General features: G+C 39.8%; 1 protein-coding gene across 4 annotated transcripts in view; it reads left to right on the forward strand.

Moving 5' to 3' along the window:
• The window catches only part of LOC125446836 (casein kinase I-like), a 185,761-nt gene that overhangs the window by 160,334 nt on the left and 12,377 nt on the right, over positions 1-13,050 (forward strand). For 2 of the 4 annotated variants that reach the window (XM_048520725.2, XM_048520726.2), the window contains exons 12-14: positions 1,115-1,225; positions 3,099-3,205; positions 6,092-6,115. In XM_048520725.2, coding sequence (XP_048376682.1) covers positions 1,115-1,225; positions 3,099-3,205; positions 6,092-6,115 — 242 coding nt within the window. The remainder of the gene's footprint in view (positions 1-1,114; positions 1,226-3,098; positions 3,206-6,091; positions 6,116-13,050) is intronic. The other 2 variants (XM_048520727.2, XM_048520728.2) reach the window with 2 other exon arrangements.

Raw genomic sequence — 13,050 nt, forward strand, 5'->3', positions numbered from 1 at the left:
AATATTAGTATTCCACACCTCATTACAATTCTTGCATAGACACCTGAGTGTACTTGTACATGAACCATAAAAAGGAAACATGCTGGAAGCATAAATGGTTAGGAAGGCAGTTGTGATGTTGACCTTGTTTGTAAGAAAAATGGAGTAATAAAAAGTATTGCTACAACTTACGGGGCTTGAAAAGACCACAGCTATAGTGCCATGTACAATTTTGGCCTCCCTACTAATGGACAGATTTACTTATATTAGACAAAATTCACAAAAAAGTTCAGTGGGATGATAGCTGGGGCTCAAACAATGAGAGTTGATCTCACTGAAGCATGTGTTTCTGACAGGGCTTACAAGATGGCTCCTCTTGTGGGTGAATTTAGAACGAGGGCAAAATTTCAGAAGCTTGATACTGAAATGTGGAATGATTTCTTCTCTGAGCAATATTTGCCTTTGCAATTCTGTTTCACAATGGGCAGTGGAGATTGTATCGTTGAATATATTTCAGAGCTAGTTAAAGAAATTTTGATTGGCAGTTAAGTTGAGCATGGCGAACAGGTGGAAAGTGGAGTAAAGGCCAAAATCAGATGAACCTTGATCTTATTGAAAGCACAACTGGCTCGAGGAGCTGAATGACTACCTTTTTTTGTGATCTTACAGTCAATTTGTACACCTATTGATGAGAGAGATGATGTATGTCATGTTGCTTGTCTTGAATTGTGAAATGTTTTAGGGAAGCGGGTGAATTCCATTTGGTCTATATCACCTCCGTCAATGACGACATGCAAATGGTGTTTCCACGGATTCGACTTCAGCAAAACCCAAGGAAGTTCATGCTGAATCTTTGTTAGGATCAGGAAATCCTCTTTTATTCTGGTATCCGTGACAAACATTTACCACTTTAAAAAAATTCACTTTTTAGCAGATTCCATTTGATTTTCTTCGGAGCATGCAGCGATAAACCTGTGTCTCATGACATACCTAAAAACTGCACCATTTGTGCTTTGCTGAACAGTTTACTAATCCCTGATGACTAACTTTTTGTTTTACTGCTTTGCTTGGGCCTGTTGTGCTGCATGGATCCCACAACTTCTCCCTCCCCCCCCCTCTTGTAATCAATGAGTAGACAGGAGGAGCTGACCGCAGAGGAGCATGGGAAATTCAGCCTAATCGGCAACAAAATCCTTCATACCTGACTTCCCAGCTGGCGTCTGACAGACACGGGGGCTCAGTCCAGGTATAATAACATCTTGTGTGATTCATTGCCAGATGGAGACTTTATTGTTCAGGGTTAAAGCCAACTCATGATGCTCTGTGCCTCCCTAGAGCAAAGTTACCCCAGGCTTCAGTCTTTGAGAACTAGATTTGCTTCAGAACTCATGGAGTTGGAGTGTTGAAAGTGAGAGCAGATCTTCCATTTAATAATAACTGTAGTTTCTCGGACAATGATTTGATTCTGTTATGTGCCAAGCTGTATCATTTCATTTCAAGAAAGTCAAGTGAGCAAAAAAAAGTAAAAACTACATCTTCCTTATCGTCCCTTTGACTGTGCCAGGGCATCCTATATTGCTCAATATTGTTGTAATGGAGTAAGTACAGCGTTAATTTTGTGCATAACAAGTTCCTCCAAGCAACAGTTTATTAGCCAGGATACCAACAGGAAATCCCCTACTCTTCTTTGAAACAGCACATTTGGATCTTTTGTATCTGTCTGAGTGGGTGGATTAGCCTTTATTTGGTGTTCATTCAGACTATAGCACCTCCCAGAAGGAGTATCATCAGATTTTGTACTCGGTTCTCTGAAATGGCAGTTGAACTCGCTCCTTCTAACTGAGGTGATGGCTAAACAGTATGACTGGCAGCCTCCAAGGTGGGCAAGGGATAGCTTTTAAAAAAAAGACAAGGAGAGAATCAGCAGCTGTTAGTGAATGCTTACATGACCTGAGAAAAGAAAATGAGTAGATTAGGATAGGATGCTATGTTACTTCTGGAAGCTAAGATTATCCTGGAACAGTCTTTTCAATACAGCTTATTAGCATACAAACAATAACAATTCTTTGCACTTCACATGGGACAGATCCTCTTTGTGTCTATCTACTACAAAAATCCTCTGGATGTATCTGTACACTGCTTTCTAACAGGCATTCAATTTAAGCATGGAGAATAGATTCCAAGAGTTTTTTTTAATGCCCATCTAAAAAGGTGCTGGTGATACATGCTGACATTCCAGTGTACAATGTGCTTCAACCTCTGACCAGATTGTGAACATTGAGGCACTGCTGAACCTGAAGGAGATATACATTAAGATATGACTCTCACTCTTGATGCCGGCAAAATTGCACATAGAGAGCAAGTAATAGCAATCACGCACCACATCAGTGAATTGGCATCATATTTGAAACTGTAAGCAAAGCAGATAGCAGCTTCCCAAAAATTAGCAGCACAACCAAATTTGACACTTTTTTATCTGACTGTCTTAGATTGTAGTAATGAAAGCCAACTGCATGACAGCCAAAACTCAACTGCCTCAAGCCCTCTGACTTGTGCCAATGGATAAATTGAAGCAAGTTTTGGAATGCACATTGGAAGCTTGTCGCCAATTAATATTTTCGTCCAGTCATTTTTAAATTACTGTGTACATGGTGGATGCCATATATGTAGGTTTCTTCAAAACTATCAGTTTGTTTTAGAAAAATCTGTTTTCTATCAATTATTGAAAGGGGCGAAAGAGCTTGAGCTATACAGGTTGACAGTGTCCAAAATTTCTCCCTTTCAGTGGCGATAGACGCATACCCAAGAAGCCAAGCAATATTGTCTAATATCTACACGCAGAAGCAGCTTCGTAGTGTATCTGGAGTCATTTTGACCATCTAATCAATTTAGATCAGTTGCCTTCAAGCAAATGATTTCTGATACTCCTAGATGATAAACCTGCTGTAAAAGGGGTCCTCATTATATTTCTGTTACTTTAATTGTGTATATTGTCAGGAGAAGACAAAGACAAGAAATGACCTAAGTTTCCAGCAAATAAATCACAAGTGTTAGTGCACTCAGACTAAATAATGTGATCTTATCTGTGTAAAGTTATTATCCTTGTCTATCTTTAAAAGGTGGTCAGCTCAACTAATGGTGAGCTCAACGTCGATGACCCAACAGCAGCACACTCCAGTGCACCAATCGCAGCCCAACCAGAGGTGGAACTTTCAGAGGATACCAAGTATGTGCCTTATGATACGTTATACTCCCTTAAGCTTGGTGAATGCTCCACCTTACTCTATTCATTACAGCTGCTTTGTTGGCTCTTGCAATATCACTGTAGATATGTTCAACTTTTCCAACTTAACTTTGCCCTTCCTGATTCCAATCCTTGCAACAACACTTGGTTAGAAACGTAGGAACAGGAGTAGGCTGATCAGTCTCCCAAGTTTGTTCCACCATTTAATAAGACAATGGCTGATCTAAGGCCTAACTCCATATACTTGCCTTTGGCCCATATCTCCTCATATCTTTGCTTAACAAAAGTGTATCCACGTTGTATTTAAAACTACCAACTGATTTAGTGTCAACTGCCGTAAATGGGAGAGACTCCCAAACCTCGGCCACCTAGCACCCCCATTCTTATAAAGGAATCAGTCAAATAGCACTTCATTAGACTAAGCACATCTTTTTGCTTGATGCCTGGTAGAAGTGCATTAATATGACTTCTTAATCAGCAACAAAATGCAATGATCTTGACAATTTAATAAGAATATGGGAAAACACCCTGCTCTGCCGTATCTGCACTTGTAACCTTCATTTCCAAAACTGAACTTATTTCACCTAATATCACTGTGTTGTCTTAAGTATTTAGCTGAAGTGGCAGGATTCTTTTCAATATAGTTCCCAAGTTATTGATAAATTCCAAAACTGAAAGCTGGCCCCTTCTAAAAGCTGGCATCCATGGACATTGGCAATGCTGTCTTTTGTGATGGATTCTTAAAATGGTGGAGCATTAACCTTCATTGAAGTGTATCTGGCTGATGACTGCATGCAAGGCAGACTGTAACCCACGCGGATGGAACAGCGGTTTTCCATAATCCTTTTAACCCTTTCACTGTCTCATTTTGCTTAATATTAATGCTTTTCCTTATTGAGTTCTTTCTTGAATAGTGTTAGATGCTTGTTCTGGTTAGTGCAGAGTTGATGAAAAGGGATCTGGATAACCCAGAAACAGAATGAACAGGATTTCAGATGCTTCAAAGTTCTACTGCATCAGCTCTTGAACCTGCAGTATTGTTCATAATTACGGAGAAGAATGCCTTTCATCTCAGGCTTTTGGTTCTCAGTCTCATTTTCACTGAGAATTCCTGACTTGTAATATCAATGTTAGTTTAGGACATCTCAAGCATTTGAAGGGTTAACACTTTAGAACGTCTCTTTACCAAAATGGGTGACTCTGTGATAAAATATTGTGTTGATTGGAACCCATATTTTACAGTTGACTGCTGCTACAATGAGGGAAAACAAAAATGAGCTTTGCCAACCTTAAAATTGTGAATTCAAAAAGGTGACGAAATCAAGTTTTCACATCTGCAATGATCTACTTGTAAAGATTCATTGGTGTTCCATGCATGCAGTGAAAGGCTAGGTTCTTAAAATGTTATTCCTTTTAATGCCTATCATGGTGTATAGGCACAGAAGAGATAAAGTTTTATTGGTGTGTGCCAGTGAAAGGGTTAATGATTCCTGCATTTCCATCATTTTCTCCTGATATGCTTTCATGCCAGTGTAATTGGAACAATCTAAACAAACTCTTCCTTGGAGAAGATTACATTGGTTAAACTGGAGTTGACCTTCTGTTGCAGTTGACTATTAACTGCTAACCCTGTCAGATCGTGTTTTCCTTATACTATCTGCGTTTAAGCTGGATTGTTGACCTCACTGGGTCCACCTTTACTGCAAACCGCATCCCCCCCCCGCCCATCCTGACCCCACCTGTACCTTCACTGTCAGAATGTGTTAAGAGTTTAACCAATGATCATTGCATTGAATGTAACTGCAGCGCTGAAAGGTAGCAAGCTGCAAAAAGAGAGATATTGTAGCGAAGGATATGAAGTTACCATGGCAGTATCATTTTATACTGTGATTACAGTTCTGAGACATCAGGTAGAAAAGTGTGTGTGTGTGTGTGTGTGTGTCGGGGGGCGGGGGTGTTGGTGGGGGGAGTGGTGTTTACGATCAGGACTTAGAATTCTGCTAAACAAAGATTACCAAGTCATTAAAACACTTAAAAATGTCTTAGTAATTGAATTGCTGGACCTTTTGCAGTGTCCGGAAGGAAGATCCACTTTGTTTAGCATGTCTGTCTGCAGGTTAGATCAAATGCATGGCTGAAATAGTCAAGTTGCTTGCCTTTCTTATTCATAATCTGCAGCCTTGGCAATACTGTGGGAAGAGGAAATTGATGAGGTCAATACAGATACAGGGCCTTTGAACATCAGATCATTTGATGGAATAAAGATCCTTTGAAGACTGTGTAAAGTTTTCTACTTAAAAGCCTTTTTCTAATTTTTGATTTTTTTTCTACCATTCCATGAAATATGTAATTATCAGTTAATAAGGAACATTTTATTTATCATTCAATAGAGAGTAAATACTGAGTATGTTGGAAAATCAAAGCCTAATTTTACTTCAGATTCTCTCGAGCCGCAGTAGTTAAAACATTAAAGCCAAACATCTGGAGGGTGAGACAGGTTATAGTGCAGTTGTCTACTCAATGGCATCTACCTTGAATGTTGATGTGACTTTTCTTTGACTTCTTCTAGTTTACAAACAACTTGCCACTCGCATAGCTTCTACATTTTAATTGGATGGTTTTTGTGTCCAGGGATTCTATTCCGTTGAATCTTTTTTGGTTTTCCTGTGCTCCCTTTCCTTGTCTTGCTCTTTGCTTCCCTCATTCCATGTCCAGCAACTTCACCTTTGCTGATCTCTGAAGCCCTCTTGTTGTACGGCTGCGTCTTCCTCCCTCTTCGACCCTTGTGAGCCATGTGCATGATAAGCTTAACGGTGGCGCTTTCTCCTTTGATTAATCTGTTGTCTTTTCTCTCTAAACTCTTTGTAGCTGCATCAAAGTGCTCAACATGTGGTGAGTCCCTCTCTTTGATCAGGGAAAGAGGGAGAGGACCAGGCTAGAACGACTCAAACAAAAAGTGACAATCTGTCCTCTTGGATGGCTGTTACGTGAACTTGTGACTGACTGTTAGGTCCAATCACCATGTAAATTTGAACAGAAATTGAAATGAAAATTTGTAGTACAAGTGGTATGAGCAACAGAAGACAAGTCTGTGCTTTAGGATTGATGAAAATATTGAAAATGTGGGTAGTTTAGACTCATGACTTCTGTAACAAATTAGGTTGCTTAGAGTTAGAGATCCAAGCTGGTTTGTTGTTCCGCAGACGTTTTGTTACCGTGCTTGGAAACATCCTCAGGGCAGCCTCTGAAGGGTTGGTGTGTTTTCCCACCTGGTTTTTAAACTCTTGGGTCTGTTGCGATGGATTGCCTCACTTCCGGGTTTCCTCCGTAGTGGAATGTATATGGGGTCGAGTTCAATGTGTTCATTAATAGCATTCTTCGTGGAGTGCCATGCTTCCAGGAATTCTTGTGCTTGTCTCTGCCTAGCCAGTCTCAGGATCTTGCTGTTGTCCCAGTCGAAGTCATGGACAAGGAGAACCATGTCTTCGACTGGGAAAACAGCAAGATCCTGGGACGGGCTAGGCAGAGATAAGTATGAGAATTCCTGGAACCATGGCACTCCACGAAGCCTGCTATTAATAAACACATTGAACTCGACCCCATGTACATTCCACTAGGGAGGAAACCCGGAAGTGAGGCAATCCATCGCAACGGACCCCAGAGTTTAAAGACCAGGTGGGAAAACACACCAACGCTTCGTCAGAGGCTGCCCTGAGGATGTTACCAAGCACGGTAACAAAACGTCTGCGGAACAACGACCAGCTTGGCGAGCCAACCACCCCAACACCCACAACCCGAGCTACAGATCTACTCCAAAACTTTAGTCAGATATCCATCTGCAAATAAAACTTTGCAGATTCCCAGTTCAGTTTTTGATCTCACAGTTGATCATTTGAGCAGTTATGCAACTCTATGTTTAGCTTCTAGGACAGGTCTTTGTATGGAGCATGATTATGTTAATTCTTGTGGCCTTAAAGATGTCTTTTCATGCTTTTAGATGATACAGCCGTCAAATGTCATAGAAACTGTGCCAATTCGTACAACCTCTGATTGCACTTATTCCATGTGTGTCTAACACCACTGATGTTCTTATGAATAATAATACCTCAGAGACTTTGCAGACTTCTTGAATCAGGTTCTTGACAGTTGCCTCCAGCCATCCCAATGCCTCGGTCAATTTGGGGGGGAAAAAAATTCAAACATTCTCCAAGAAATGTGAAAACACCTGTCTTTAAGTACCAGGTTAATGTATTTAAGATCAATTGAATTCCTTCCCTTCTGGTTAGTCCTAAATTGCTTGTTTTAAGTAAGGATGCGATTTTGAGTTATTAGGAGAGGCTGGTTAGGCTGGGACATTTCTCCCCTGGAGCAGAGGAGGCTGAGGGGTGGTCTTATGCAGGTTTATAGAGTCATAGGTCAGGTGAGTACCAAAATCTTTTCCCCAGGGCAGGGAGTCCAAAAGAGGGGAAAGATCTAAAAAAGGACCTGAGGGGCAGCTTTTTTCACACAGAGGGCGGCGCATGTATGGAACAAATTGCCAGGGAAGTATGGAGGCAAGTGCAATTACACATTTGAAGACATTTGGACAGGTCCTGAATAGGAAGGGTTGAGAGAGGAATGAACCAAACACAGGCAAATGGGGCTAGTTCAGTTTAGGAAATCCCATCAGCATGGTTGAGTTGGACTGAAGGGTCTGTTTCCATGCTGCATGTTTCTGTGACATAGGCTTGAATAGCCTATTCTCCTGCAGAAGACATTTGAAATTTTACTGCTGAATCTCAGGGCCACAAAGTTGAAATAGCCTTTCATCATCATTTGTCTGCAAAATACCGGATAAAACTAAAGCAATGCTCTATGTGCTTCAGTTAGTTTAGGTTTACTGAATAGGGATGTAAGTGCATTGGAATTCTGATCCATATCTCTTTATAATGTCAACATTTAATATTGTGGACAACTGCAATTCTCTTTCCAGATGCTCCTACAAATAATTGGGAATGAAGTTTTCTAATCACTCAGCAGAGAAAGTATAAGACTATGACCATTATTTTTCAATAAAATTGGGCTTGACTTTAGGATATACCAGTTGGATAAAATATCATTTTTTTTAAAAATCAGTATGTTCGACCAGAAAGTTTTCCCCTGCTACCATGACTGGTTATAGGTTCCGTGGTTTATTGCTTAAATCTGTTGCAATTCTTAGTTCCCTAACCTGACAATCATGAACTGAGTTAATGATCAGAATTTGTAAAGCAACTAACAGAAGCTGCTATTTTATTCACTTCATTCCACAGTGATTGTGTGTGTACATCTGCTTTATGTGCGTGTAAAATAGTATAATTGCATTTGCAGGCTTTTTGATCCATTTCCAGGCTTGTGTAATGTGAGTAAGAATAATGATACTCTTGGAAGATGAAGAGTGGCACGTAGGAGAACAGAAGTGTACTGATTTTTGTTTTAAAAGCGCCTTCAAGCCAGATGGCACCAAATGTTGAGAGTACTGCTGTGTTCTGTGTTATAGGACAGTGGAGGCCTTAAGTTCAATCTGTTCTCCTAAGTCCCTGACCCTGCATCATGCCAAGTTGGTGTTTGCTGAATAGAAAGAAATAGGAGAAGATAGAGTTTATTTTGAAGAAAGGGTAGTGCCTCCTTGAAGTCAGCCAGACAGGTTATTAGTGTTAATCTGGGAACAAGCCATCAATCCATAAGATGCGATATCGTTTGGAAAGAATATTTTTCATTCAGAGGTGAAACTTCAAATCAGCTGTGATGTGATTTGATTATGAAAAACGAATGAATAACGATGAAATAGTATTTAATTGCATTCAAAGTTCATGTTTTTTTGGGTTATCTCCTCCTATAATTAATCTCCTGGAAAGTACTTTGCAAAGTTTCTGCCTACATGACATCCAAAATGTGAATTGAATTAAATTCTTGAATATCTGTCCAAACTTACTTCTGTGGCGACTTGCCTTGGTATAATATCTCCATGGCTGCTCAGCTCAGGAACTATCGAGCATGTGATCCTTGGAGATTTGTATCAATTTGGAGGGGACGACTTAATTATTCTGTTGCTACCAATGCAGCGTAACAGGCACTTCTCCAGCCAAAGCTTTCTATCTCCCCACAACATATACTTTCACGTATGTATTAAGGAGCAAATGTAGGTAACTTCTGCATCCCAATAATGCCAATCCTTGTCGACGTACTTGTGTTCATTTATCCGAAAGAATTCTCTACTCTCCAGTTCGCTTGGCATTTAAAAACAAGTGAAACATTTCACTTTTAACTGTGCCATAGATGAAGGTACTGATGGGGACTGAAAATATTAACTTGGATGCTGCTCTGAATCCTAGAATTATTCTCATTCCTCTCTGAGCCCCCTCCAATTTATTACTTATAGTCATAGTCATACAGTACAGAAACAGACAGTTTGGTCCAACTCGTCAATTCCAACCAAGTTCCCCAAATCAAACTACTCCCACTTGCCTGCACTTGGTCCCTATCCCTCTAAAACTTTGCTGTTTACGTACCTATTCAAATTCCTTTTAATCGTTGTAACTGTGCCTGCATTTAACATTTCTCTGGCAGTTCATTCCACATCCAAACCATCTTCTGTATGAAAATGTCGCCCCTTGGGTTCCGAATAAATCTTCCCCTCCCCCCACCTTAAAAATATGCCACCTAACTTTAACCCACAATTTTTTTGGCATGATCTGTCATTTGTTCTTGGAATTTGCATAACTGGCAAAGCTGCATTTATGATCCATCCCTAACTTCCTGAAGAAGCTGCTAGTGAGCCATCTAGTGCTTGTTTTTATAATTGATTGACTGCCAGACTTCTTTAGAGATCTTAGAAGTATCAATCATATAGGGTGGGACTGGAATCACACATAGACCAGACTAGATAACGGTGAAAGGTTCCCTTCCTTGAAAGAACCAGTTAGATTTTATGACCGTATGATAGCCTTTTATAATCTATCTTCTATCGGTCAGATTTAACAATTTTTAGATTTGTTTTTTTATCCTCCACAGTATGACGTTTTCCACACAGTTACTCGCACTTAGTTTAGAAATCCAAATTGGCAAGTTAATTATGAAATGACTTTGCTGGTGGCTTCACATAGTGATTCTCTTAGGTCATTCAAACAAATATAGAAGTGCGTTTCCTTAACCTCTGTAGAATCATAGATTTTTAGTGAAAGGTCCATTAGAAGAAAATGGGATGGAAATAATTGCCGGAAATAATTTGCGAAAGTAGAACAGGGGAATGAGATTGCCTCTGCAGAGCGCTTACATGGATTGAGTGGGCTGAATGGCCTACTGTGTTGTTATGGCTCTCAAAAATGGCTTCCTCATCTGTCATCTCTACTAAAGGATATCCATTTTTGACATGTTCCCATATATTTCATTTGTTTTCTGATACTCAGATTTTTGAATTTATCTGAATTAAAATCCATCTGTGTTCTAAGCTGTGCAGTTCTGTTGCCCAGACACACAGATTTTCCATTCCCTCCCTGTCCCCTCATACTTGCACCAGACCCATATCACTTGTCACCAGATTTCATTGATGGTTCCATATTCATATTGTGCATAAATAGTTAAAACTATATAAACCCAGCTTAATCCCTCTGGACAAACACAAAGAACTATGGATGCTGGAAATCTGAAACTGAAAAAACAATATGCGCTAGAGAGACAACAGTTAACATTTCAAAACCAGTGATCCTTCTTCAGTTCTGACTTGAAATGTTATCTGTCTTCTATCTACAGATGCTGCCAGACCTGTTGTGTTTCACCAGCATGCTCTTTTTTTTGCCAACCACTAAGTGCTACCTCCAGCCATTTCATCTATAGTATTGTCATTCTAATATTTCGCTGCTTTTCAATCCAGTAAGCCAGCATGGAGCCGATTGATTTCTTTTGTGTGCGAAATTTACCCACATAGCTACTCCTGCAAAAATGACTTTCGGCTTGAAATTAAATGCTTTATGCTGTGTTGGTGTTTCAGATCCTTGCAAGAGTCCAACTCTTGATCACCTGTGAGCTATCCTTAGTTAACACATACTCTGTGCTGCTGTCACTGCTTAAAATTAGTTTGATTAAAACTGACCAAATGCTTTGTGTATTGCTTATGTATCTAACTGGATATTTCCTCGGCTCAAGCACCCTGACAGAGGTGCTGTACGCCTACCTCAGCCCATCTGCTGAAGCACTCCTCCAAACCTTTGTTACTTCTCAGTTTGGGTGTTGATTTGCTCAGTTTTATGGATGGCTGGTTTGTGATGCAAAGTGATGCCAACAGTGTTGGTTCAGTTTGCACACTGGCTGAGATTACCATTAACCCATCACTAGTCGTCTCCAATGAGAGATCAGCCCTGTGGTCCAGTAGGATGATGCTGACTTTTCATTTCCTGATTTGATATCTCAAATGGCTGGACTTTCACCTTCAACCCTCTGCAGAACTTCTTGTCCTAATCTTCACAGATGTCCTAATTTGCATCAGGTTCTGTTCACACATCATCCCAGTGCACACTAATCTACTACAGCTCCTACTGAAATAAGATCTTGATTTTTAAAATTCTCACCTTTGTTTTCAGATCATCTGTTGTCTTAGCCCTTCCCATTTCTGTGGCCTCCTCCAGCTCTTCAGCTCTCACATACAACTCCACTTCTCAAATTTTGACCTCTTGCAAATGTGGGGTTTGAGATATAGAAGCCTTAAAGTCTGGCAGTCTCTTTCTAAACCTTGCTGCCCCTTTACCTTTCTCTAACCAGCTTTTGGGTCCTTTGCCTTGACATTTCCTTTGTGTGACTTATTGTCAAATTGTTTTATTACGCTATTAAGAATCCCGGGATGTTTTGCTACATTAAAGGTGCTATATTAAATGCAAGTTGTCATTCCTACTGATTGAATCATATTTTATACACAATGTGGCTTGCAACAAATATTTTCTTCCTGTGCATATACTATACAGAGAATTGAATATGAATGCAAAGTAGCATAAAAACGGGTTCTAAAAGCTTCTATGGGTACATTTGAAAGGAAATGTTTGCCAAATGTGAGTTCAGTGTGGGTAGAGCCAGGGGAATTCTATTGGAAATGGGGAAATAGCAGAAAAGTTAAATACACTGTGTCTGTTTCAATTCAGCAAAATAGGTGACAGTCATTTCGTTTCTCATGATGATGCCCTGACCAATCAGTCACCCTACCTGGTTTAAAGAGTAAACAGAACCTATTGATAACTGTCAATCACCATTCTCCTTGGCAACACTTCTAATAACCCCAACACTTCTAAACCCCAACCACTTCGTGCTGTCTTATCATGCAATATAAATAGTGGCTTCACTTTGAATTGGTATTCTTGTGAAATATTCTGGTGAATACTAGACAATGAAGCTTCCACAAAAGGTCTTTGTTTTAGCCATTCTTAGTTTCTGGTCATGTGTGTTATGACAGAACTTATATGGTTACTTTGTAATTGTCTTCGCTGAGGAAGTTGCAAGAAATCTTCCAAAATTAGAGATCCAAGGGACTAGGGAAAATGAGGAATTGAAGAGAATTAGTTGTAAAAGATTGTGTTTTTTGGACAAGTCCCCAGGACTTCATTTCTACATCCCAGAATATTCAAAGAGGCAAGTGTGGAGATAGTAGATGCATTGTATTTTCTAAAATTCTATAGATTGTGTTATGTTGCTTGCAGATTAGGAAGTCCCAAATACTAGTGAATGACATTAGAAGAGAAGAGAGATAACTGGGAACCATGGACAAGTTAGCCTCGCATTCATAGTTTTATAAATTATAAAAGATGAGATAAATGACAAGAGGA

The sequence above is a fragment of the Stegostoma tigrinum genome, chromosome 36, assembly GCF_030684315.1.
Source record: "Stegostoma tigrinum isolate sSteTig4 chromosome 36, sSteTig4.hap1, whole genome shotgun sequence".
NCBI lineage: Eukaryota > Metazoa > Chordata > Chondrichthyes > Orectolobiformes > Stegostomatidae > Stegostoma > Stegostoma tigrinum.